This window comes from Gymnogyps californianus, chromosome 1 (assembly GCF_018139145.2).
Source record: "Gymnogyps californianus isolate 813 chromosome 1, ASM1813914v2, whole genome shotgun sequence".
NCBI lineage: Eukaryota > Metazoa > Chordata > Aves > Accipitriformes > Cathartidae > Gymnogyps > Gymnogyps californianus.
Window position 1 is genome coordinate 115,336,721 of NC_059471.1, and position 27,712 is coordinate 115,364,432.

Sequence of the window (27,712 nt, forward strand, 5' to 3'; positions counted from 1 at the left end):
TGCGTCCAGATAAACATGTAAGCCTTTGGATGCTTATCAGCATTTTCTGGATATTTTGAGTGTACAGAACTAGAAAGAAAATCACTCACACAAAATATTCATTCAGGCTTTGTGACCATTTCTCCAAAGCAGAACCGTGCTGTGCCAGGCTGGACTGCATCAGAAAACTTGTGTTCTTTTTTGATTTCTTTTTTTGTTGTTGTTGTTTGGTTGGGTTTTTTTGCACTTGTTGAAGTGTAGTGAACTTTAAGAGGGTAAATGGCTGGGTCATGCCATCACAGTGCCAAACATCTGTGGCTTGCAATGAGTTATCGCATGGAGACAGGATGGAAAATGTGTGAAAACTGTGTGCTTTAGATTGCATTTCATTGCAGTCAGTTTTAGAACCGTTATAAGTACTTGCTAATGGATCATTTGCATTAATACATTATATTCAAATTACACTGACAGTATATTTTAAATTATATTTTATCATTGCTAAACATCTGCATGATAGTTCTTTGATGTGATATATAAAGAACTCACAATGTAAGTCAGATAGCGTGCGTAGCTGCATGCTTTACTTTTAAATTGACAATATAAGTGTAAGTCTTCCCATGATGTTTAGGCTCAGATAGTTTTCCTACTGTCCTGTTGCACATCAAAATGATATTGGTGTCAAAACTTTTTTGGCACACATACTACAGAATTGCTGGCTCACTGATGAGATGCTGGGTGTGGACAACCCTGGTTCTCTTACAGTCATCTTAGAAAAATCAGCAACGTTATGTTCATCTCATCCTTTTGTAGCCATCTGGGTAAACTGTTCAGATTTGTGTGCACATAACTAGAGTCAGATCTTTTGCTTGAAATTGCTGATTATTCCTTTTGCCTGGTGTATTGGGTTTGTGTGGCAAGGTTTTGGTAGCAGGGGGGCTACAGGTGTTGCTTCTGTGAGAAGCTGCTAGAAGCTTCCCCTGTGTCCGATAGAGCCAATGCCAGTTGGCTCCAACTCGGACCCACAGCCCATGGAGGACCCCACGCTGGAGCAGGTGGATGCCCGAAGGACGCTGTGACCCTGTGGGAAGCCCATGCCAGAGCAGGCTTCTGGCAGGACCTGTGGACCCATGGAGAGAGGAGCCCACACTGAAGCAGGTTTGCTGGCAGGACTTGTGACCCCGCAGGGGACCCACGCTGGAGCAGTCTCTTCCTGAAGGACTGCACCCCATGGAAGGGACCCACGCTGGAGCAGTTAGTGAAGAACTGCAGCCCGTGGGAAGGACTCATGTTGGAGAAGTTCATGGAGGACTGTCTCCCGTGGAAGGGACCCCACGCTGGAGCAGGGGAGGAGTGTGAGGAGTCCTCCCCCTGAGGAGGAAGGCGCAGCAGAGACAATATGTGATGAACTGACCACAAACCCCATTCCCCATCCCCTTGTGCTGCTGGTGGGGAGGAGGTAGAGAACTCAGGAGTAAAGTTAAGCCCGGGAAGAAGGGAGGGGTGGGGGGAAGGTGTTTTTCTAAGATTTGGTTTTATTTCTCATTATTCTACCCTCATCTGACTGGGAATATTTCCCCCCCCAAGTTGAGTCTGTTTTGCCTGTGAAGGTAATTGGTGAGTGATCTCCCTGTCCTTATCTCGACCCATGAGCCTTTCATTATATTTTCTCTCCCCTGTCCACCTGAGGAGGGGGAGTGATAGAGCAGCTTTGGTGGGCACCTGGCAACCACCACTTTTATGCTATGGAGACTTTCCGCAGTGAAAGAGAGGAGTATCCAAAGCAGAGTATTTCATACTTTTAACTGATTATTTATTGTAGGTAAGCAGTTAATCAGAAGACAGAAAGCAATGTTCGGGCAGAGTGCTGCCTCCAGATTGTATGTTGCAGTATGATGGTCAATTTCTGAGGCCCCCAAATCACAGTATTAAGATAGCAGTCTGGAGAACTGATTGTATTATGATGCTGAACTAAAATACAAAACCGTGACATAGCAAATACAAGCAGTACAGACTGACTGGCTACTGTTTTATCTGTGTGATATTTTTGGGGGAAGGCCTACATTGGGAGCTTTCCTACATAGGAGCTTTCCTCTATTCTCTGCAAAAGTCACTTTTTCTGAGATGGGCTAATATTCCTTGAGTGTCATGTATATTTCTATTGGAAATATATTTTATAAGTTAAATTTCTTATCAATGTTTGTTTCATTACTCACTGTAGAAACATCATCATTAGCTTATGATCTTACCTTGTTTATGTTGATGTGCTTTACATTCCAAATATGAATTTCACTTTGTCCTTATACCCCCTAAATATTATTCAATTTCTGAAAAACTTGGAGCCCTATCTTCAGTTCTGTCTCTAAGTCACCTTCGTCCTAAACCTGCCTCTAAGCAGTAGAACACATTAATGCAAAGACAAAGTCAAAGCCTGAGCTATACTGCCTGCTTATGCACCTCCAAGAACCCTGTGTAGTGTGGTTGTTGGTCAGTCCTTAAAAGCCTGGTAAGTCATGTGTTTACAGCTCTTTAATTTTCTTTTAAAAAGACATGTCCAGAACTTCATTTCATTTGTTACTCAGAGGAGAAGATTGAACAGGGAAGTAAAAAATTGTGACAGAAAGTACTTTCAGTAGCACAAATGGCCAAGTACATAACTGATGTGAAGTTGATAGTGCCTGATACTGACTTAAACCAATGGAGGTTCTAGACTGACTTTTATGAGAGGTGATCTGCCGTACTTTTTTCGGTTGTGTTAACTGCAAGAAGTACCAGTTAGTTTGATGAAATGCTTGGATTTGGGGGGAGAAGAAAGCACATGATATGTTCTAACTTTGTAGCAAGAGGTAGATTTGATAGGGTTGTATGTGTATGTATATTTGTCTCCACCATAGCTTTATATGTTTCTTCCATTGCCCTATTATCTGGCTTCTGTGTAATTTTTTTGTGCGTTTTCTCCTTGGAGCACTGATGTAAAGTAAGAAAACGCCATTATTCTCATTTTACAGATTAGGAATGGAAATGTGGTGACCATGAGGTCCAGATCCTCAAAGAAATGAAAGTGCCCAATTCCTTATTCTTCATGTTAGAATTGGGTACCTTCCTGCTTTTAGAGAAAAAGGGCTTTACAGTTTGTTAAGGCACAAAGAATTGAGCATAGCACTTCAAAGCAAAAAGTGACACAAAGCTCTAAACCATATTTGCGCTTATGAGAACCAGAAAATTCAGCAGTCTGTTATCACAGTTGTGGGAAGATGAAGTTCACTTTAATTATTTTTGGGTTTGTAATTTCCATCAGGAATTTAGAGTGGTGGAGGGGAGTGCCTTCTTCCCATTTCTAAATAAATAAATAAATAAATAAAATCACTTGATACTCTTCTCCATTCACAGGCAAATAATACCATGGTGATAGTCTGAAAAGAGGAAAAAATAGTCATTTATGCGATGTTCCTAGGATATAGCACTATTTGTGCGTACTTTTTATTCCATTGTCTCTTTCACACTTTTTCCTGTTTATCTTAATGGAATAATTGTACTTCAATATGTAATTTTCTCAAATTTATATCTGCAGTCTCTTTCACTGAAATATAGTCTGAATCAATTATATCTTGAGTTAACTGCTGTTGTAGAAACATACAACTGAAACACACGGAGTGAAGGAAGGAACAAAGGCGTCCTCCTCTATTATTGCTGTCTAACATAAATTCTATAGTCTGAAATCAGCAGCTGTACCAGCATGATCTTGTCCTTTGGATTAATTTAGTAATTCTTAAACATTTAAAAAAGCCCTGTGACCTTGAATGCACAGTTTGGGGGTAACAGTTATTTTCTGAGTTATTTCTTCTCTTTCTCCTAAAACTCTGTCATTCTGTAGTAAGTTTCTTCAGTGTTCTCATTAACTCCAATTTTCTCTGCAAGTGGTTTTGTTACTGGAGCATGTAATAGTTACCAGAGCACCTTTCTTTGTTTTGTTTATTTTTTAAACAATGTTTCTTCAGTGAGAAAACAATTTACAGGACATTTTCTCTGGGCATAAACTCTAAAAAGTATATGCTATCCAGATATCGGACTAAATTATTGTCATTTAAGACAGCAAGTTAGGAAAGGTCAATCAACCCAGTCAGAGACTCTCTGTGTATCAAATTATGCTCAGGGAAATTTCTCTTTCTTCAAAAATGCTGTATGAATACAGTTTAGCATGCAGGCTACGTTGTTGTCTTGTCCTTTGGAATAAAGCAAAGCAGGTAGTTATGTATCAAGAGTTAAACTATCTTCTTCAATCTGTAGTCAATATTTTACCACACTGTTAAGACTGTTCTTAGAAATGAAATAAAATAGTAGGGCCAACAACTTCTTCTGTGGTTTCCTCCTTCAAAATTTCCAGGACATTAACCTTCTATACAATATGCGTGCTGAAAAATAGAGAAGGAGATTCATTCCTATTGAAAAGTTCGAAGAAACACTAGTTGCACAGTAATGCAGACCTCAGTTTATGCCTGCTGAAATGCAGTTCACAGTATCATTTTTCTTCAAATTAGATAAAGACAAGCTAATAACACTTGATCTCCTTGGAGAGCTGTTTGCATTATTTCATATATAAATTAAGAGAGAAAGCCATGAAACTGATTCTGTATATTTAGACGTTTCATCATACTGTCTTTTGTTTCTAATGTTTTAGTTCCTTTGCTAAGAAAGAAGGCCAAAATTAATGTATTCTTCCTACAGATGCAAGCTGCTATTTGAAGTAGTAAGTTACTTGCCTCCTCACCCAAATATTTACTCTGTATTTTTTTTTCTTTTAGATCCTGGTCCTATTGAAGTCAATATTAAAAAATATCACTGATTTAAAAAATAATTTGCTCAAGATTTATTTTCTTTATTTCCTCTCATACAGTGTTGCATTTTTTTTATGGGCTCTGGTTTTGGCTGACATCATGCTGTAAAGGTATCAAATAAAAGACCCATGGCTTTGTGGTTCTGTGCAAGACTGAAAAGGATAAATCTCTGCTATAGCTTTTCTGTGTAAGAATGAATAGAACTGTAGGCTCTATTCTTTCCCTCGCATGGGACGCTGGGCAGCCAGGCTCACAGGATAACGTAGAGCCTATGTGCCAAAAGATTGCTAACTCACTGCTGTCACCTCTTGTCCAGTCACTCCTCTCTTTCCACACCCATTTCTTTTTATGGCTTTCTGATATACAGTGGCATGAGTAAGCAAAGCTTGCTGCACTGATACTGTGAAACTCTCTTAATTTATAACATAACTGTTTCCTACGAAAACAGACCTCTGCCGAAACAAAAGTAAAGAGAGGATTATGTTTTCTCGGTGCTTACAGCCACCAAGTCACATTTATAATTAGCCTGGTAAATAGATTAGAATATATAACCTAAGCATCAAATGGAAGTGTTGAACTCATTGAAAAGCTTTTATTTTAATTGCAAAAAGTAAAAAAAAACCCCAAACATAAACAAATAAACATGAGATGAACTCACAAGATGAATGTTTCCAAACTGGACCAAATAATGATAATTGTTCTGCATAGTCTTGTCACATACTGAGATAAAAATCAGTTTTAAAATCTGTAAAAGCAGTTGAGCCATGATTTCTGGGCAAAAAAAAAAAAGCCTTCCTTGACTGAAAACAGCTTGTGGCTAATGAGATATGAGCCTGTCAATTCTACTGGAAAGCAGTATTGGTCCTCCACAAAGCATCACAAAAACAACGCTTGATAGAATATACTTAACTATAGCTCCATCTAGTCAAAATAGTTGAAATAATTTTGCTAACAAAGCTTCCTAAAATGAGCAGAGGGACCGGGATACAGCATGGTGACAGTGATATCTAGATGCCACCTTCTTTTTGCAATAGCTTCATTGCTTATTGTAATTTATTTTTGTATAACCTTGTAGTGTTTTCCAATGAAATGTCTTGCTTCCTCTTCAGATACAAGGGAATTGTAATGTGGGCCATCAGTACCTTTTTTTTTTCATTCTTTCTTTATTAGTATAGTCCAGACAGACAGTAAAATTGTTTGACTTGCCTCAAGGTTTGATCATGGAACAGAACGTATATACCGTAGTGGATATATATGTATCTGATTGACCTGACCTGCCGGTGGAGGGTAGAAGTGTCATTGCCAACCATTTGTTGTGAAGAAAGCAAGCAAGCCGGATGAGTAGCCCTGTCTGTAGAACAGTGATCATCTGAGTCACATTCAATATCTCAATCAGACCTGTCAATCAGCTCAGTTAATAGTAAGGTAGGAAGTAAATTGCGCTGAACTTACCTAAAAAGCTGTGTTCAGAATAGTACATATTATTTACATGTTCTGCATTTTCTAGATGTTTATAAAAATAAAATATCCCTTTAATACTTAGTAAGTAGCATTTGAGGGGGGGATTTCTCTTTGATCCAAATTAAAATGCATGTGAAACATACAACTTTCACCCCCCTCTCCTGCCCCATCTTACCTTCTTACCCAGTCCCCACCCCCCCCAGCTTACACTCCCACCTTCTGTTTCTTCAGCTAAACAGGGATAATTCCCATATTCCTGGCACTGATCAGCCTCATGCTTTTTTCTGCATTCTCTAAAAGCTGACAGGCAGCAAAAGCCTGGAGTGCATGTGAGTGCGTACTTTCAAGAGAGCCCTGGGCTTTGCAAGCCCAGTGTCCCATCATCACGTAATCCCATATGATAGTTTTTCTCCTGGTGCATCTCCTAAAGCAAGTATCAGTATCTGCCCTTAGTACAAGTACCAAATTTGGGCATCTTTTCCATACCTGCAACCTGAAATAAGGAATTACTAGTGCTGTTGTATAATGTACTGCTAAGGTTTCTGGAGTGGCGTGTGGTGTCCTGGCTGCTCGTGTTCAAGGAAGAGAAGGGCTGCCAGGTTGTTTCAGGAGTAGAGGGGCCGTGCAGTGAGAGGCAAATAAAACATCTTGATTTGTTCAGCTAGCACAATGCAGACTAAAAGGTGATGTATCTGGGAAGTGCTTAATGCACTGATGAGCAGTGCGGGAGGTGCTTAGAGGTTTTCCACTGGATGTTGAAATTTAACATATAATTAATTATTAAGTCATATGCTACGTTCTTTATACCTTCCTGCTCACACATACTGACCATGTAGGAGTTTTACCGGAGTAAAGAACAATTTAGTTCAGTATTGTTTGCTATTGCTATGAGTGCAGTTTTGTTACTGCCATCATCATTTTTGGGTTTCAACAAGATAAATTAAGTACAATGCAAGAATTTTTTGTATTTGTGACATTGGTGAGTCCAATTCAGAAATTAAAGAAATTTAGGTAGACTTGGATTCATTCCTAAAATCTGGAAGTTGTCTTAAAATTCTTGGAAATGCACTGTCTTTTTGATTATACTTCTTGATGGTGTCCAAAATTTACACATCCAATATAAAAAAAATTCCACAAATAAAGACTTTTATATATTTTTTAAATTAACTTGATTAGAAGGGAGCTATGTTTAGATGGGGAGAATAGAAATGATCTCAAATCATTTGTAGAATAAGGATGAGTATAGGAGTGTTGTTTAGCAGTATATATGCACAAACCAGAAGATACATGTGATTTAATATATTCAATGAAGTAATAAAAATTTTCATCCATAAACTCAAATGAAAGCATTTATTCTACCACTGTTTCGAGCCCCTGATCCCCATAAGGACATTTCTCTGTCCCATATCAGCAGCAGTATGGGCTGAAATCAGATGAGAAAAAGTGGAAACATGTATATAAACAATTAAAAAAAAAAAATTGTGTCCTTTTTAATCCAAATCTTTTTACAAGTTGAATAAGCATCATTATTTCTTTTGTGTAGATTGGTTAGCAAAGCATAGATTAAATGGATTGTCTGAGGTCATGTGAGAAGTCAATGCTAGATTTAGGAATGTTTTTCAAATATTTGCAAAATCTCAGATTTTGAAATCTGAGATTTCACTTAGTTTCATGGGATTATGTCTGACTGCCATCACCATCATTAAAGGAAATACGGATATTAGTTTGTAGCTAAATTTTCTGCCTTAAAAGAAACTTTTATCATGCTCTGTTTTAAAACAAACCTTCATTAGGAATTAATTTCTTTTCAATATTTTTTGAATATATTTATAAATTAATGTGTGATGAATTTAGTATTTTCATGACCTGTTAAATTACAGTTATGTCTGGAAAAAGGTAACCGTAATCTTTAAAATCTTTATGACTGCTGTAAGGCCTTTGACTTGAAATAGCATGACAACTTGAGTAATAACCAAAACTTATTCGAAACCAACCTTACAAGCATTAAGCAGATTAGAACTGTTTGAAAAAATAGGGTGAAAGTGTAATGATAAATGAGAACTCATCACTGAACAGTCATATTTCTGTGCATTTGTCTGCATAGGGAAAAGTGGTTGATACTGTACTATTTAGATGGTTTTCAGGGTTGGTTTTTAGAAACCAACCCTGGGAAGCACAATTGTTGCCAGCAGTGTTTGCAGGTGCCACAAAGACTGTGGATGTATGAAATAATGAAGAGCACAGGTCACTGGGCTCAGAGAAAGATATGTTTCAGTGCAGTGAAACATAGGGATGTGTATCTAAGAGCTACAGAAGGAGAACTGGAATGAGGGGTTGTCTCTGGAGCGGTGTCTGAGAAAAAACACCAGCATCATGGTAGACCATCAGTCAAACCTGGGTCCCCATCTGACCCTGTGGCCAAGGGGACTCATTTAGGTGTGCAAACAAGAATATGAAGAGCTGGTAGAGAAGTGGCGTCACTTTTGTATTTTTTCCTTCTGTGACTGCTACTGTGGGGTTTCCAGGTCTGGGCTCCACACTTCAGAAAAAAGATGACAAATTGAAGAGGGCACAGAGAAGAGCCACAGACTAATTAAAGGATTAGAAAAATACAATTTCTACAGAAGGACTTAGGACCTCAGTTTATTTAGATTATCAAAGAGAAGGTTAATGGGTGATATGATCACAGTCTCTAAGTGCCTACAAAAGAAAGAGAAATTTGATAATAGAGGGCTCTTCAGAGGAGGGAAAAAGATATAACAAGAGCCAGTGGATGCTAGGTGCTGCAGTGATACAAATTCAGACTAGGAGTAAAGTCCTGTTTTCTTGTTTCAAGAATGATGACTGTTGCTCTCTGAAATAAGTTATCGAAGGTGCCACTAAGTTTTCCATTGCTAGACTTCTTAAGGTGGAATGCTTTTGTTAGAGCATGTTGTCTTGTTCAATCTCTGCTCACAGAGTTAAGGAAGAAATTAAGAAATGGGAGTTTAATAACTATATTAAGAACCGTTCATACTAGAGAACCACAGTGGTAGCATCCAGTTGTTGAAATGATGATGAAAACTGTTTCTTTTAACATACTGGCCTCAATCTGGCAGGGCCTTTAGGCTTGCCTTCTTATTGAAGGCTCATCACCAAACGTTCTTGATTTAATGAGACTATTCACATGGATCAGAACCAGAGTACTCAATGCTGGGAGTATGAATGGTTTTTTTGCAGTGGTATTAAGTTATCCCAGGCATAAGGGTTTTTCCAAAGCAAGTTCCTTGAGCAATGATGTTGTGGTTCCAGTCAGTGGCCTCCAGCCATGGGTCACTGTGCTGCAGCGGGAGGCTGCTGCCCCTGCAGCTCAATGGTGGTACCTAGAAGTGGCTGAGAACACCTTGTCTGCGTCACCGATGTTCTGGGTTCATCCCACTGAGCACTTGCATGGGCTGGCAGCTTTGCTGGCATGCTCCCTGGGCACATGCTACCTACCTATTTAACAGAAATTAGGTCTCTCCCACAAAATACTGTCAGTTCCCCCAGGAACCAGATCTAATCTTTAGTGGCATAAAACCACTTCTTTGACACTTATAATACTGTGTTAAATGGCACGATGTTGATGCTTTCTATAATGTTCATCTATCTGGTATAGGCTTTTACAACCTTCTCCAGTCCTTCCAGCCCCAAAGTTCCTACTTCAATAACCCAAGCTAGATGCTGATACAAACAATAAAGTAAATCTCATAAATGTTAATTTGTCTTAGTTTTCCCATCACTTACTACTAATTTTGTTCTTCATTAAGGGGTGTGCAGTATCCATTCTTTTGGTCTTGCTTTGTCTATTTTTCTCTGTTCCGCACAGGCTCCCTTCTTTCCACTTGGGCTAGTTTCCACATTAAATGGCTTGTTTTCTCTGTACCTCTTTCTCCACTCCAAGCTTCCTATGAAGCTATGCGCATCTTCTCCACATCCACACAGCTTCTGTATGGGTAAGGGATAGGATGAATGCTTTGGTTTCACTTTTATATGCTAGATTAATTCTTGCTTCCAAAACATCAGCACACAGTAGAGTGGCCAGAGAAAAGAAAGTTCTTCTGACCTCTTTCAGATCATGGCATCTGCAGTTTCCTTTTAAATGGTTGATCAGAAAAGTTTACCTACTAACCACTTTTCTGGTCAGACAAGTCTGTGACTTGACAATCATTAGCAAATGACAGACTGCATATACACTGATACCTTCATGATAAGAACTATAATATCAGAAAGACAATATAGGGTAATTCTGGGGAGATCTGCCAAATCATGTTAATAGGGTCCTAAATCATTACAGCAATTCTTTATTAAACTATCTTCCATTCCTAGTCTTTAATGTAAATGACAGATTTCACTGTGCTAATCTCTGGCACTAGGTTTTGTTTAATGCTTCTTGTATGCAAAAACTATTTTAGTCCACATAGCCTCTTATCCACAACTCATACTTTAGAAAGTTATTTCTTCGGTAAGATGCCTGTAATTTAGTGGAAGTAATAACAGGCTGTGTGCATTTTTCTGGATTTTTAAAATTCTAATTTAAGCGATAAGCAATTTATGCAGTATCTTGAGGTTCCTTGACACATTGGAATTGAAAGAGGAGAAATAGAAGGAAATGACAAATCTTTTCTGTTTTCTTTTTTTTTCCCCATCCTTGTTTATGATTTTTCACTCATCAAGTATTTCTCAACATGTGGTTTTCAAGAAGCAGGGTTTGATTAATGAAGTGTCAGATACAGAGGATGTCATGAGAATTTTGGCATTTATTGTTTGCAGCATTTAAATTAGCCATCGTGTTCTCAATATTCCTTATTTTTTGTTTACTGTATCTGTTATCCTGTTGATAGTAAATACCCTCTTATAGTAAATATCAGTACATAGTAAATTTTGATCTTTAGACATCTGCAGGAAGTTGATATTTATACAAAAATTATACCAGTTATTCAGATTTGCGTTTTGATGGAAACCCTTTATTTATTTATTTATTTTAAACCAAGACAGTGGAGAGTGTTAGACTACCTAAAAGCTAATGGTTTCAGTGACATAGATGCTTATGTACCAGGCCTAAGGCCATCAAAATTATTTACATAGGGAAATGGACAGCTATCAAAACCTGGCTAGAATTACTTTTTTGGTAATATCAGCAGGTCAAACAGAAGTTCAGTTGTTCTATATTATCATACCTTCCATGTAGAAGGCATGCCTCAGTTTAACTTAGCTGGGAACAACTGTGATGAGAGCCATTAAACTAGGATGTTTCTGTAAAGGTTTTATGCTGGATTTGTGATTCTGTATTGGTATAATTAGTGGATATTGTATATATAATTTCCTTGATGTACTTATGACATGTCTATGAGCTTGTTCACTCCTGTAGGACTGTAGAGAGATTTTTCACTTCTGACACATCCCACTTGAGTGTCAATCTTGGCATTATACTTCTTATGCTAGCAGCTCTGCCTACCCTTGAGTGCTTCTTGTATTAATAGAACCTGTATAAAAGGAGGGGAAGAAAGAAGCATATATTTGATTTAGACTATTAGATTGTCTTTCTTTTGCATTATCTGCTTGAAAAAATGAATATATCTCCCAGATAATGATGTCTTGCTTATTATTGAAGAACTTACTTTCCCCACCCATGTTAAAAATGACTTCCATGTTTTTATTGTGTTTTCTTGTTGTGATACTGTTTTGTCAGAATATGTTGTGCTGTTTGACAAGGGATGTGCTATTCTCACAAGACATAAACACTTTAGTCTAACTATGCCATTGAAAATGCTTGTGATTCAAGGACCTGGGTGACACTGCTCCTGTATTGTGTAGAGGTATTTGGAAATCTTCTCACTGGCTTTTCAGTAAGCACTTAATGTGATTCATAATGGTCTAGGATAGAATCACAGATGTGAAAGAGACCTACTACATCATCACTTCCATTTTCATGTGAGATCAGGTTATATTCCCTCAACAGAGGATGCATCGAGTATTAGATTCACACTACATTTGCTCTCCAACAACTTTCCAAACCTGGCAGGAAAAACATTGTCCTGAGAGTTCTTTAAAAAGCATAAAAAGAAACAGGGAGTCAAGGCTGCCTTGTCCCTCTGTTTTAAAAATCCTATGTGGATTTTTATGTTACACTTTCAGTGATGTTTTCAACAGCCATTTAACTATATTATCTGTACTGAGACATCTATGTAGGTATGTAGCACATGAGCCTTATGCAGAGGCATATCCTGGATATATGGGTACGTCTGAGGAGATAAAATCGCAGAGTATTCCTTTGGAACTAATTAGTATGACTTACGGGGCGGGGGGAAAAGAGGGGGAAAAAAAATCCCTATTTCTTAATTAATCTATCTGTTTCTTGGATACAGAGAATATATGGTGAATGTAATTTTTTTCAATTTATTGTATTACCTTTCTTTGGTCAGAATAGATCACACTGAATTCAGCCTCTGTCCTCTGTGGGAAGTTGCTGCAATTAATTCAGTTCTACAACTTAAATCCTCTCTTTTTTTCTCTTACTCTCTTCCCTTCTCTATCCCTCCCCTCCCTCCTCAGGCAGCCAAGGGCAGTTTCCACTTACACAGAACGTCACGGTTGTTGAAGGGGGAACAGCAAATTTGACCTGCAGGGTCGATCAAAATGATAACACCTCCCTCCAGTGGTCAAATCCAGCTCAACAGACACTGTACTTCGATGACAAGAAAGGTAAATCATTTCTTGAACTTATGGGTCTGCATCATTTTTTCTAAGAAACAGATGTTTAAAACCATTTCCCTTTAATATTTTAATGTGAAAATATTTGCTAGGAATATATATTTTCAGCTGTAATTATTATATAATCTTTTTTGGAGGGGGGTTCGCTGAAGTACTCTCTTGCTTATAAAACTGTATTTTATTATTAAAGGAAAAGAATAGTATTTGAAATTCTTATTGCAAGCTAATTCGGAAAACATTGGTGCAAAATATCTTGGAAGGGCATTTATGGGTGGTGAGAGGCTGGCAAGGGAAGAAGTAGTCCATAAACCTTGTGACTTGCTTTTATTGGGGTGTGTGTGTTTGTGTGTATACATATATATATTTTATATATATTTAGAGAGAGAGAGACAGAAAATCCCACTATTTGCTTAGAGTGTACTGTAGTTTAGTTGTTACTGCAATACTCAGTTGCTGTGGTAGGTGTTCTTAACAGCTAATAAAAATGCTCACTTTTAGTGCCCTGATTTTTCCAATTATACCATGCACAGTTTTAATTTTGGTTAAATTAGAAGGGAAAAAAGACAGGAAAATGTCCATTTCTTACAAAAAGAAGGGCATTATCACTGCAGTAGGATATATTTCTAAGGCGTTTATCTTAATCTGAAATGAAAAAGCGTTACTTTTTACATAATAGAATGTTAACATAAAGATTACATTAGATTCTGTAAAGAAACTAAAACTAAAATTATGAGGAATAAATACATCACTTGGCTTCAAAAATGCAAAAGCTTTGGTGTTGATTTCAGTGGTACAGAAGTTCAACAGTATTTTATACTTATTTCTACTGCTAGAATTTATTCTGAAAGGTGCTACATACTCTAGAACATATTTTAACAAGTGCAGTTATTCCTCTGCTTAAAATTAAAGAAGTGCTGTCCAAATGCTTTGCTGAATGATTACAAGATTTTAAAACACCTTGTAGGACTGAAAATGCTTTGTGGATCTATGCACTTCAATAAAAGTAGAGTCTAAAACCTGTCATTTTATACCTGCAGAAGCTGCAATCAAAATATGGTTTTTTGCTATTAATGTAATAGCTGAATAGAATCTCTTGATGGTGTTGAAGTGGTTCCTTTCTCTTTTATCTAATTTCCTGTAGCGTGTAATCATTTGATTTACAATTTCTTTGAAATCATAAGTACCTTTTGAATGTAGGATTGAAGATGAGAGGTTTATAAGGTGCAAACTTTTGAGCTGTAAGTCTGGTCCTGTAACCTTTACTCATATGGACCCCTTTATTTTAGCTATAATTGTTAGTGATTTGGGCTGGGTAAATAATGTCTGCAAAACTAAAAACAGAGAGAACTTGTCTGTTGATAGAGCACATCAATACTCACAAAATCTATGTCTTTTATAAAATAAGTGACATTTTAAAGGATGCTGAGAGGGACGTGGGAGGACTGCAAATAGATTAATTTGAACTTTGTAGCCATTTCAGTGTGAATTGAATTTTCTGTGTACTTTAGCTAAATCTGTACTTTTACAACGAATAATTGAAGTTTGTATTACTTTTTAATATAATGAATTGAAGCAGCAGAATTTGAATGGCATGCAGCATAGTAAGTACTTAGAAGCAATTTATATTCCCCCCACAGGAAATGTGAGGAGCTGAAGTGTGTAAATTTAAAGGACTGCACTCTTTATTGAACTTTTAGCTTGTCCCAAAACTTCGAGAAATACTTGATGATTTATTTTATGGAGGGATTACTGTGCATCTATTAGACAAGAAAGTGTCTCCATGTGGTCAAGAAAAACTTTAGGTTCGTCAATCTTTCTTACGTTGGCAAAGCTTTGCATTCTGTCTGACATTTCTAGACTTGAGTATACCGAGGGGAGTGAGCAGTGCATCCAACTCCTACATGGAAAACGTTCTGCCATTTCTGAAAATGAAGTTACAGCTTTCATTGGCAATTTTTTCTTCGTGTATATGTATGTGTCCTTATAAGTAAGAATGAGATTTCCTTTACACGCTCTTGATGCTTGTGTTATTGAGCCAAAATGGAGAGAGATATTTATGGTTCTGATATCTTGGTGGTTTTCTTAGTAAATGATGGCAAGTGCAACTCTAAAGGCTTCCTCTTTTTTTTTTTTTTTCTTTTCCCACTTCTCCCAGCCAGGCATACAATTTGATTATAAAAAGCAACTTTCTACTAGATCCAGTCATTACATTTAATTTATTGAGAGCAGTGCCTCAGCCAGAGTCTTTTCAAACCTGTCTCTTAATGTTAGCCAAAACCAACCTTCAGATCTTACTTCTCCTTTCAACACCATCAAAACTGCTGTTTAATAGCTATGTTTCTCAAACCTTGAAAATTCATGAAAACTGTTGAGTAGGTATAGAGTACACAATGGTGTAGGGTTAAGTTCTGTGTAGGAAACAGAACCTTAGAAGAGGAGCACCACCAGTAGCCTTTATATCCGTCAGAGCTGAGTCACTGTGGATGTTACCATGTTCAGAACTAAATCAAATTTGCATGCCTTTAACTTTACTTTCCTTCAGTAAGTTATTTTCTATATATGTACTCATAAGAATGACACACATAGGAATGACAGTATATTTCTTTTGTGTCTGGGAGCATAAAAAAATTCAGGAAACCTTTCTATTCGTTGCTCTGTATTTTAATAATTATGAGAGAGTCAGGTAGTAAAATGAAGGAAGGCAAGTAAGTATCAAAGGAGGGTCCAGACTGCAGCAGAAGATTAGGGAGATGACAGCTGTCAGCATATGGCAGAACAGGTGCCAAAAATAGAGCAAATTGTCCACGCGTTGAAAAGCCCTCCGCCGCTAGATTGTCCTTGGTGGGACCCCTTTCATGTTCACGCTTCTTTCTCAAGCAAGTTGGTTGCCCTGTCTTGCAAAAATATTTTCTGACCAAAATAGAACTTGCCATGGGCCAGGAAAAAAGAGTCACTTGGTCACATGGAGGGAATGTCTGCTTCTCAGTCCCGTGCCTTTCAACAAGGGGTTTATTATTAATCTGCATTTTGTTCAAAATGGATGACATATATTATGAAAAACATGTTCATGTCATTTTGCTTTCTTCTGAACTGTGATGCAATCATTGACATTGAAGTTAGGAGTCATATTCTTCCTTCTTCTGTTTTAGATATTCTAAATAAGTATGGAAATGCAATGAGCCAAATCACTAATACCAAAGCTACATTGTTAAAATTATTCTTCTGGTTCTCCTGACGTACTACCATGGCCACATGTTTTTAAGTACAGATTTTGCTCAGTTAGGAGGATTTTGTGGCTAGTAAAGAACACTTCCTCCCCCGCCCTCCCAGCAATTTAATATTTATTTAATATTTATGAAGGAGACAAGGACTATTTTTAACTTGAGACATTTTTGGCACCTAGCCTATCCAGTCTTACGATGATATAGATAGACAATGAGTAGAGTTTTGTTTCAGAAAAGGCAATGCTATAAATTTAGTGAATATGAAACCGCAGTTCAGAGGTTGTTTCCAGGTCCTCATCGCTTGAAGTAGTTGATTTGATTTTTGTTGTAAATTTAGGCCTAAAATGTGTTTGACTCATTGTGGTGATGGGAATTTGTGGAGGAAAGAAATACTATTTTCCTACAGAAAAATAAGTTATAGCTTTATTTTATTAGCTAAGCATGGTAAAACAGTTGCTTCCCTCCAACTCTTATTTTGACACTCTAAAATATATTAAAGCTGGAACTGACTTAGTCTTCATTATTATTTTAACACACAGTAGCTAAAATATGTGAAAATACAAATGTTTGATCTTGTGGATTTGGTCTCATTGATGACCTGTCTCCTTCAGCATGCTGTCTCTCTGTTGTCCTTCCTGGTACTTCTTTATTTCTGGTTCCTCTACATTGTAACTTCAAGGACATTGTGTATCAATTTGATTTTTAACTCTTCCTCTTTCATTGGAAGCATAAAATCTTTACCTGACAGTAAAAAATAGATAGTCTAGTTGTATACATGGATAAATGGTCTTAAATTTTAATAGGCTTAACAACCTTTCCAAGACCCCCTTGGTTTCCCACCCCCCAGACAGAATTTTAAAGATTGTGTCTTCCTGGAAAATATGAATTCACAGCTCACCCTAAGCAAGTTCAGATTCTTTGGAAACAAATGCAAATTGCATGCTGCACATGAAACGAGTTTTTCCCTACACAATTTTCAATTAAAATGAGTAATTGCCATAGAAACCTCCGTATCACTTTATGCACCCAAGTACCTATAATTATATAGCTGCCTTTGGAAGAAGCACAATGTGCAATAATGTAGAACTGGCAGATATGATTTTAAATTAATATAGGTTATTTTACTTTATCTTCACTGGTGGTACTTCTTAAGGATTTTGAGTGGGCAATAAACACAGAAAGATATAAATATGAATGCAGATGTATAGCAAAAAGGGTGTAGCATGGAAACACAGAGATGGTTGATAAAGAGAAGACTGAAAAGAACCTTCATTCAGCTTGCTATAGCAGCTGTCTTCTCATATTCCCTTTTGGTAGGGAATATAGATACATATGGAGCAGGATATTGAGTTATAAAGCAGACGTGTAGAACTGAACGATGGCTGTTGATGTCAAAGGTGTTTAATCTCATCAATATAAAAATGTGCAATCAGACTATAAAAAGGAAGAGAAACGGTACCTGGTGTATACATACCTAACAGTTTTGCTCAGTCAGGCAAGTGCAAGTGTAAAATATCTGCTCTTCACCTTAACAGGGAAGTTTGAAGGTCTGTTGATAGTAACACAAGTGCTGTGTTGACATTGGTCATGATAAGTTTGACACAAACTGACACACTAGATTTTGACAAGACATATGCCTGATGCTAATCGTAGATGTGTACATGTCCCTTGTGCTTTCATCAAGTAGTAGCACTTTCATGTCTTACTAAAAAATTAGAAAGCGTATTCAACCTCAGGATTATTCATCCCTCAGCAGCAGAATATGTTTCTTTAGATGACCTTTGATTTTTTACATGTAAGAGTACTTGGCATTTTTGTAACTCCCTATCATCTTGAAAGCTTTCAAAGATACTGGTGCACTAGGCAGGGGTTATGAGAGGGCACTGTACTTGCAAAGCTCCCGAGAGCTTCCCTGATAGGCACGATGCCTCAGGTGAGCTTCTGGAAACATGTCTGGGTATAGCAGCTGCCTATAAGGTTCTGCATTTGCTCCCTTTCGGGGGTGGCACTATTACATTAGAACTTGCAGGTAAGTTTAAGACAGGACGTGTCTCTAATCTGAACGTCGTGCCTTTTGGCATACCTAGCTGTACTATCAACTCCATGAAGACAACTCCTAACCTTTTTCTTTCTCAATATAAAGATATTTAGAGGGAGACTCTGAAATTCAAAGTGCACAAGGTATGGGATTTTAATTACAGTGTCATGTATGTCAGTTTAGGAGGATTCATTAGTGCAGAGAACTTTAATTCTTACTGTAACACTGTCAAAACTAAACGGTGATAGAATTGTCATACAAAAGGCTGACACTTTCAGGCATGAAAATCCTGTTTCTCTGATGTTGTAGACATGCAACTTATTCCTAGTTAGCTGTATTTACCCTTTGACTTGTTTTGTGGAAGCCAGACTCTGGATATTGAATTTAAGTATAAACCCAGCTTACACCATTCTGTGGTGATTCAGCCTCAGATTCTAGCCTACATAAACAAGCAGAGGCACTTGTGAGTTACAGAAATCATTTGAGAATATTTCTGATTGGGGGGAAATGGTGAACTTCCTTCCTGTAGGACATTTAATGATTCTAGTAAGCAGTTGAATTTAAGATGTAGGTATACATGTAGACAAACAATCCTCAGACAGAAGGAATAGGCTTGTACAAAACCAAAGTCAGAGAAGCAAAGAAAATAATGTTTCTTTTTGCAGTAGAAAAGAAAGTAGGAAATAATACATGCTTTAGATTAGTTATGCAGTCAGGGAGGCAGACAGGCTGTATTTTTGGGAGGACAGAGAGCGTTAGCATTTAAGTAACGTGAAATCGAGTAGCAATGATGAATGGACTTATGTCTCCACCTTCATACGCTCTGCTTCCTATTACATAATTGAGTGGAGATGGTATCAGACAATAGATGATGACCAAGCTTAACTCCATTGTAGGGTACACATATAAATTAGAGATTCACTGTTACTTAGGGTTTAATAGACCCTTTAAATGAGATAATACCTTGTAGTAAACCTATGACAGAGCATGAAAAGCAATGGGAAAAATGCAAGAAAGCTATGCAGACAAATATTGAAGTTATGACTTTGCAGGTGGAAAGGTCGGGGGGAAAGTATACAGAGGGATGGGATTTTCTTTTTTTTTTTTTTTTTTCCTCCCTGAGCTGAATAGTAACAGCTTGTAAATGCCTTTAAAACATTTGAGAGGTTTCTGGCATTTAAAGAAAAAATTGTAGGAGATAGAAATCTGGTTTTCAGAGAGGGCTTTCCATGAAGATCTTTTAGAATAATTCTTCCAAGATATGTAGTTAAGTTTAATTTTTTATGTAGGTCAGATCTGTTGATTTCACAATTATGCTACACAACTATCAGTAGCTGTCTGACCAGATCTTATCTTTCTTTGAGGCCCATGGTATGACATATAGGGATAGATAACCTGGGTTAAGTCTCTCAGCTGCAATTTTGTTTCTTACTAATGGGTTCTTACGCTCACTCACTCCCCTGCAGTGGGGTGGGGGAGAGAATCGGAAGGGCAAACCCGAGAAAAACTCATGGATCAAGGTTAAGACAGTTTAATAAGTGAAGGAAACAGAAAGAAAAAAAAGCAGGTGACCCCCTCCCACCAGCAGACCGATGCCCAGCCAGTCTTTGAGCAATCCCTACTTGGGGAAAACAACTTCCAAGTTTTATTGCTGAGCACAGCCCCATATGGTATGGAATATCCCTTTGGTCAGTTGGGGTCAGCTGTCTCGAATGTGTCCCCTCCCAGCCTCTTGGCCACCCCCAGCCTACTCGCTGGGGGTGCAGAGTGAGAAATAGAGAAGGCCTTGACACTGTGCAGGCTCAGCAATAGCCAATGCACTGCTGTGTTATCCACACTGTTTTGGTCATGAATCTAAAACACAGCACCGTACGGGCTGCTATGAAGAAAATTAATTCCATCCCAACCAGACCCAGTACACCTTACCTCTGAGCCATGGGTAGGAAATAAGCTTAAAAGATTTTGGATAGTAGTTCCTTAGCGCTCGGAGGAAAAAAAGAAGTTGTCTTAGAGCTTTTGAGATCAAGAAGTGTCTCACTTGATCCTTAAAAACCAAGGTTTCAAACACAGGTTGCCACTTTTGAAAGCCAGAATGCTTGTGTTCATGCATCTTAAAAAAGATAACATGATAAAAGAGAACAGGATTCTGTTAAAATATCTTGACAGTTATTGTCTGTATGAATATGAAAATTACATTTTAAAAATGTATTACAGTGCATTAGAATATTATTTCATTGCAATAAATTAGTAGAACTACTCCCACTTACAGCATTTATTTTTTCATTTCTTAGCAGTATTAAGGGAGTAAATGAGCATATTGTAGAGATGGTTAGAAAGTGTAGGTGTTTGCATTATATTGTGCTGAAGTGTGGGTACGTGCAGAAATTAAGTTTGCCAGCATTCAAGCTAAATGGAGAATGAAGCTGATACATTGGAATATGATGAAGTGAAGCAGTAGTTGTAATGACACTGCTAAGATTACTCTGTTATGAAGTTTCATGATACTCAGGCTGGTGGCTATTTTTGTTTTGAATGGTAAAGAATCTTCTAAGGAGTGAGAAATCTTTTGGAGGGGTGGAGGTGAGGTTCAAAAAAAAGGTAGAAAGAGAAATTTCATATACCTGGCCTCTCTGCACTAGTTGTTTGCGTGGATGAGCAAAACTTCCTGGGGTTTCTGAAGAAAATGGACCTATTACATTAAATTCTGAACGCGTTGTTTTCTTTCAGACAACTCTTAGAGCAAATGATAGCGAGGAACAATTTGAGTGCAGAGAAGGGCAAGTGGGAGAATACGCTTACGATGATAGGCGGTAGATCCAGGAGCAGTAGAGCTCAACATTGTATAGCATAAGGCACATGAAGGTAGGCAGAAAAAGACATTTTGTTTTTAATCAGGAACACGGTGAACAGTGTTCCTTAGGGAAAGTGAAGGTTATTTTTTTGAAGAAACTAGGTGACAGGCAAGAGTGCTGATTGTTATATCATAGTGTATTCAGTACAGTAGAGTCATAGGGATAAGAGAATTACCGAATGGACCAAAAGCTGAATGTTTTGTCGTATAAGTGATTGTTAGATCCAAGAAGACTTAACTTCAGAGAACAGAAAGAACTGACTTTGCAAAGAATAGCTGATATTTGCAGGGCTGGTGAAAATTATGCTTCTAAAAGGAAAACAGCAGCAGTGGAAAAAGTTGAAGTGCAAATATTTAGAAATAGCATATCAGATTATAAAGAAATAGACAATGCTTTAGGATAAAAGCATAAAAATATTTATAATTAAAAGGGAAAGACAATCACGGAACATCCAGATATTCCCAGGACAGAAAGATGTGATATATTGCATATAGAAATAAGAAAAAATCCACACCACAAGTACAGTCATGACTTTGCATCTGGATGAAAAAACTCTTACAAGGACAAACCAGAAACCCCTGAAACTATGACAATATCTGCATGGCACAGGGCCATGAAGAGACATCTGAGCTAGCACTTAAGCTAGCTAAGATGTTGCTGGCCGGTCTGTCCAGCTTCCACAAGTTTTCTCCAAGCAAATTAGGTCAACTGAAAAGAAGAACCTTTTTAGCGTGGCTTATAAACATGGATGTGGCTTAACACATTTGAAATCTAAGGTTCTGCAACACACTGGCTAGTGATACTGGAAACAATCAATCAAAAGCAGACTTTGAAAAAGAAACTGAAATTGAATGGAATATAATCACAGCAGCCCTAGACTAACAGCAGATGGTACAGTCACTGCCATTCTTGCTACTTTTAGAAGGGTTAATGTGGAGATTAACTATCAGTCAGTATATGCTGGAGGAGTAAAAACACAACAGGTCAAGGAGAAATGTAGTCCAGAAGAGTCATATTTTTAGAGAATTACCCAACTGGATGGAAAACAACTCCAGAGGATATGACTGAAGGACAGTGACTACTATGTAGGAAAATAGTAAAGGAATGGGAAAAGCCTTTTGTATCAGCATGATACAGAACTCCCAGTCTGGATTAACTAGACCTGAGACAACTGGATTCCAAACCAGCCCCAGAAGCCAGTTTGATAACATAGTTGTGCCTGTGGACTTCAGCCCTTTGCCTTGTGAAATTACAGCTTCTCTGAGAAGATGGAGGCTTGCCAGATTGTGTGAGCGTTTCCACAGTGCTCAGTCAAATATGGTAGAGAAGTCCCAAAGCTACCTGTGATCCAAGATGGCAAGTCCTCACGATGTTGCATTAGTAGGGCTTAAGAGTTTATTGGCTAGGGGAGACAAATTCTGAGTTAGAGCTAACTGGCATACAGTGAGTGTGAATGTCTCTGCAGCATGCTTTCCTTCACTTCTATTTTCACACTTAGCAAGGGTGAAGACAGCTTGGGTCCTTTTTCACTGGTAGCATGGATTTGCTTTTCTTTAATCTAAAAATGGAGAAGACACTACTAAAGGCTCAATTTCAGCCACTCTGTATACCACAGGAGGACTTAATGGTAAAGGACTGGACTTCATGTTTAAAGACTAAAGTAAAGCAGAATACCATTTTTCTTTTAAATAGTCACCCTAAAAAAATAAGCCCTTGTTGACTGGCACCATGTGATATAAAGGAATGAAATGAGAAATCCTAATTTTGTTTAGGATCAAGAGGTGCTTGTAAAAAAAAAAAAAAGCCCCAAACAAACAAATTCTTAAAAATATGTACAATATATCTACTGAAACAAATTTGTAAAAGATGCATACTAAATCTGAAATTTTTAATACCTCCTGTGTATTACAGTTGCACCTTATCATGTGAATATAAATCCCAGTATATTACCAAAAATAGAATACGTTATTTAAATTTCCATTGGCAGTGGGAAACAAATTAACGACAAATTTTACCAGATCTAGCATCAAATGTTATGAAGCCAATCCAAAAGGTAGATGATTAGTTTATAGGAGCATCCACAGTATTAAGGTCAGGCAAACTGAGGTTTTTAATATATCCAAAGATTTAAATAAAGACAGTAAGTGAACACTTTCATAGTGCCTGGACCTAAAAATATTACTATTTTCAATTTTTGAGGTGGAAGTGAAGGATCTACCATTATTAGAAATGCTCATCTCTCCACTCCCTTTCTGGTAGAAACTGGTTTAAGGAGCTTCCCTTCATGATTGTTTCAGCACAGAAAGTGTAACAAATCATCATGTCCTGGATCTTTAAGGATCTGTGTGCAGAAAAGTAATTGCTGATGAGCTGCTGATATGGGGTGAAAATCCTCAATAACTCAGTGAGAGCCTGTGTGATGTTCTGCTGTGAGCCAAAGAAAATAACTTTAAATTGAACAGAAACGAGAACTGAATCAACCTGAATGAGATTACTTTCAGAGGTATGTACTCTGGGTAAGAGGAACTTGAGGAAACACAAAAACCAAAAGGCAATTGTGTAAATGGAGAAGGAAAAAAACCACAACACACCAGTAGCACACAGAGAGTTCATGATGTGTTAACAGATGTTAAAAAAAAATAATTAAAAAACCACACCTGTAACAGCTAATCTACAGTAACTGACTGATAATTATTGTTATCTATATATTAATTGTCAAATATTAATAAGTTTTCAGAATGCTGCTTAAAGAATATAAAATAATTACAAGACTGGGAAGAAAAATAAAGCTTCTGAAATTTAAAATAAAACCAAGATGTAAGTTAAGTGTATAGACTCTAACAGAAGTATTTTTTGAAAGAAAAAGATGTGAATTTCCATCATTGAGTCTGAGAAGCAAAAAAGCATTTTTTGTATGTGGCAGCTGTATTAAGACTGAGGCTGCATCCCAAACGCCTTCCAGTTTGGTGAGATATGGACAAACTGTTGGAACAACCATTATCTTTTCCTTCCTTGAACCTCAACTTAGCTTTTGAAGCAAAGGCCCATTGATCAGTCTGATCAAACATTTTAAATGTAACCTGTCACAAGCTATTATTATTTTATTTCTATTTGTAGCTTTATTGTCCAGTAGCAGCCTAAGAGAATAATACCGTGCAACTACACTGACAGCTCAAATATATGTTAAATGGAAGAAAAACCAACTTAAATAGAATTTCTCATTATCCAAAATAACATTTAGAGGAAAAAATACAATGTCATCTTACTAGATCGTTCTTCCCATACAGATTATCTGGTCGTGGTTCAATTTACACCAGTGAACAAAAGCTTGGTTTATAAAATGCGCATCACAATGTACAATCTTAGCACATGTGTATTTGTTTTTCTTGATACAGAGCATATTTTCCCTTCTGATATTCTTCAGATTTTTCAGTCAATTTTGCAGCCTAAAAATAAAGCAGGTGTCATCTGTATTTTTCCCATCTTGAATGAGATTATCATGTGTCTCAGTGCAAATCCCATCATTTCTATTTTAATACCATGGTTGTGCTGCTTACTAACACAGAGAAAAAAACCTGTCTGAACCATGTTGAATGAATATACCAAACTTGATCGGACTTGCATGAAACTATATGTAATATGGGTAAGTATTACACAGAACTGGTACTCATAATACTTGTAAATAATAGAAATAAGTGCAGACAAGATGTAAAATCTGCTTTATTCAAAAGAAGAAAAGATTCCAATGACTGGCAAAGCAATTCATAACATATAATTGTGGGGATAGAATAGTACTCTTAAATCCTTTTTACCTCAGTTACAGATAGAATAAGTTGTATCAGCCACTAAAACAGTAGAAAATGAACAGTTGCACTGTTTATACTAGAATCAAACAGTTCTGGTTTTGCTTGCTGTTTGAGCAATTGAGTGGTGAGCAAACTTAAAAATTGTTATTATATTAAAAATATATATGAATAATTCAATCTCTTAATTGTCAAAGGTTGCTAAGGAGAATCACAGAACAGTCACATTCCATTTCTTTTAACAGCATGATAGAAAGTTTTTGTACACAATTAATGCAATGATTATCTGAAAATGAGGGATAGGGTCTGAGAAGTAAAGAATTGCCTCTGTTGAGTTGAACCATGGGGAATTTCTGGAAGATTTACAATTGTATTGGCTCATTGCTTAATCAGATGGCAGAAAGATGTTCTCAGTATGTATTCCTTTCTTTAATGAAAGAGGCGATTAACCCATGCCAAACGCTATCTTTAAAGACACTTTTCCCCAACTACCTAGCAAAATTTTATTTAATCCCTATTTTGGTACTCTACAGATGCACGGTGTGTTCTGCTGATGTACTTGAGAAAAGACATTTTTGATCATTTTTAATTTTTGAAGAATAAATGTTTATCATAGTCACATCTTGTGAGAAAACCAGAAGAGGCATGAAGACAGTGTAAGGACTCTGGCAGCTGAGCTCCTGGCAAGTCTAGTAGCAACACTTTAAATGCTCCTGTCTCCAGCTGTCTGTCCTGCCCCACTGCCAGATGTTAGTTGAAGGCATTGTGAAAGCAGCGGCAGAAGGGAATTTGCTCTTTGCCCGTATAGGAAAATTTGTAGCTGGTTTCCTTCTGATTCTGTTCCTTTGTTCTGATTCTGTTATGGGAGTGGTAATTACTAGTGCTGGGAATAGAGTCTGAGGCTGTTTCTTAAACCACCATTGCTAATTCCATCAAAGCACTCACGCCACAACTCTTAGACTGCTACAGAATAACTCTCCTCTGCAATCCTCTGGTCTGCCTGGGGAGCTCTCCTGACAGTTCTGATCCACTGGAAAAGTAGAAATGTCAACTTAAAAAGTCAGACTTGTATCTGCATTAGTCAGAGCTTTCTTAGCAACTGACTCACACACACGGAATTTTCTCCCTGTGCAGATAAGCTAGGATTGTGAATGGCTATTTTTTCAGACCTGTTGAAGGCTTCATTTTCCCCTTATTGACATTAAAAAAAATTGCTTATCATTTTCTTTCTCGCAATGCACAGCGCTTTGATGCTACCTGGTCAATTTTTTGCATTTCATATGGCTGTCTTCCTGCAGATGAGCATCTGTTAGCATGGGGCTTGTGGGGAGCCATGGAAGGGAGGTCTTATTCCTTCTTTGTTTGTTGCAGTGTCCAATTTCATACTGGAATTGTTCTTGCACTCAGCTGGAAGGATCACCTTAGAGCTGAGGCAAGTAGAAGCCTTGAAATCATGCAACCTGCTGTTTCTCTGAGTCAGGAGGCCGAGCGCAATCTAGGGTGTTCTCATTAGAATACCTGTGTCAGCCTCCATTCACTAGTTCTTAGTAAAGCATTTGAGAAACTTCATGTGTTCCAGTTCCTTGTAGCTGCCAAGGATCCTCCCTGTGCATTTTGCAGGTAAATTTGTTGTTCACCAGCCATAGTATGAATAGTGTTATAAACAAAATATCAAGGCTTCAGGTGAACGACACATGCCTAATCTTTCACCCTGAATTAACATCTGTAAAAGGCTGTGAAAAGGAAACATCTTTCACAGTGAAGAACAGAAAATATTTGAAAAACAGTGCCAGACTACTGTAACCTCCCCTTCTGTAACAGGCATCCTTAGTCATCACGCCAACTTGCCTTTATTTGTCTTTCAAGCATAGCTGTGTATTCATGATCTGCAAGCTTCTTTACTGAAGCTGGTGGGCATTAATAAGGAAAACTTCATTTCTTTTTTAAAGCTATCCTGCTTCAGAACTTAACTGGAGTGAGATATGGACTTGCTATTTTGAAGGAAATGTCACCATTTTAATATTCTTCTTTTCAAAATGCAACATCAAGTATTAAACTTGATTGGGGGGGAGAAATTGCCTGGTGTAAACAAAACACTTTTTTAAAAATTTTAAATAAACTGTTTGTTTCAGTTCAGCTTTATATATATAAAATGGAAACTTGTTCTAAAATGAAAATACTCCATTTCCATCCTATCACTACAACTAATTTTTCTTTTAAAATAGTAAGTAGAAAATGAGGTGTTACTATGTCAATTAATTAGTGTATTTTTCAATGAATAATATGCTTTTGTCAATGTGGTTTTTTACTAGTTTTGTTTAGAACACATGAGCCCATCTGCACAGGTTATTGACAAAGCATCATTCATTTTTTTGTCTCTATTCACTGGCTTAAAATTGAAAACTAAATTTAATATAGGGTTTAGTTTTATCATCTTACTTCACACACTCATGACAGGTGTGGTGTGTTGGAGCAGTGGAAAGGTCCACTTCAAGAATCAGGTTCATATGTCTAAGAGTTGACCTAAAACTCTGCATTTCAATCCCTCGGGAAATAGGAGCAAGGCATGAACCTTGGCACCACAGAGCAAAATGCCACCAGACCAACCGGTTTCTTAGCATGGCTCTTCCTCACAAGCATTAACTTACTATCAGAGCAACATCCAGTTCTCGCAGAGGGGAGATCAAGCCGTTGGGTTTGAGAGCTGCGAGCTCAGTTCCCTGCTCCATCACAGCTCCGTTGAGGGCTAGGGCACACCTGTGAATGCCTGTCTGTAGATAGTGAAGGGATA

At 37.5% G+C, this 27,712-nt stretch overlaps 1 protein-coding gene across 2 annotated transcripts in view; it reads left to right on the forward strand.

Moving 5' to 3' along the window:
- The window catches only part of CADM2 (cell adhesion molecule 2), a 688,787-nt gene that overhangs the window by 486,717 nt on the left and 174,358 nt on the right, over positions 1–27,712 (forward strand). For both annotated transcript variants that reach the window (XM_050891086.1, XM_050891096.1), the window contains exon 2: positions 12,846–12,995. In XM_050891086.1, coding sequence (XP_050747043.1) covers positions 12,846–12,995 — 150 coding nt within the window. The remainder of the gene's footprint in view (positions 1–12,845; positions 12,996–27,712) is intronic.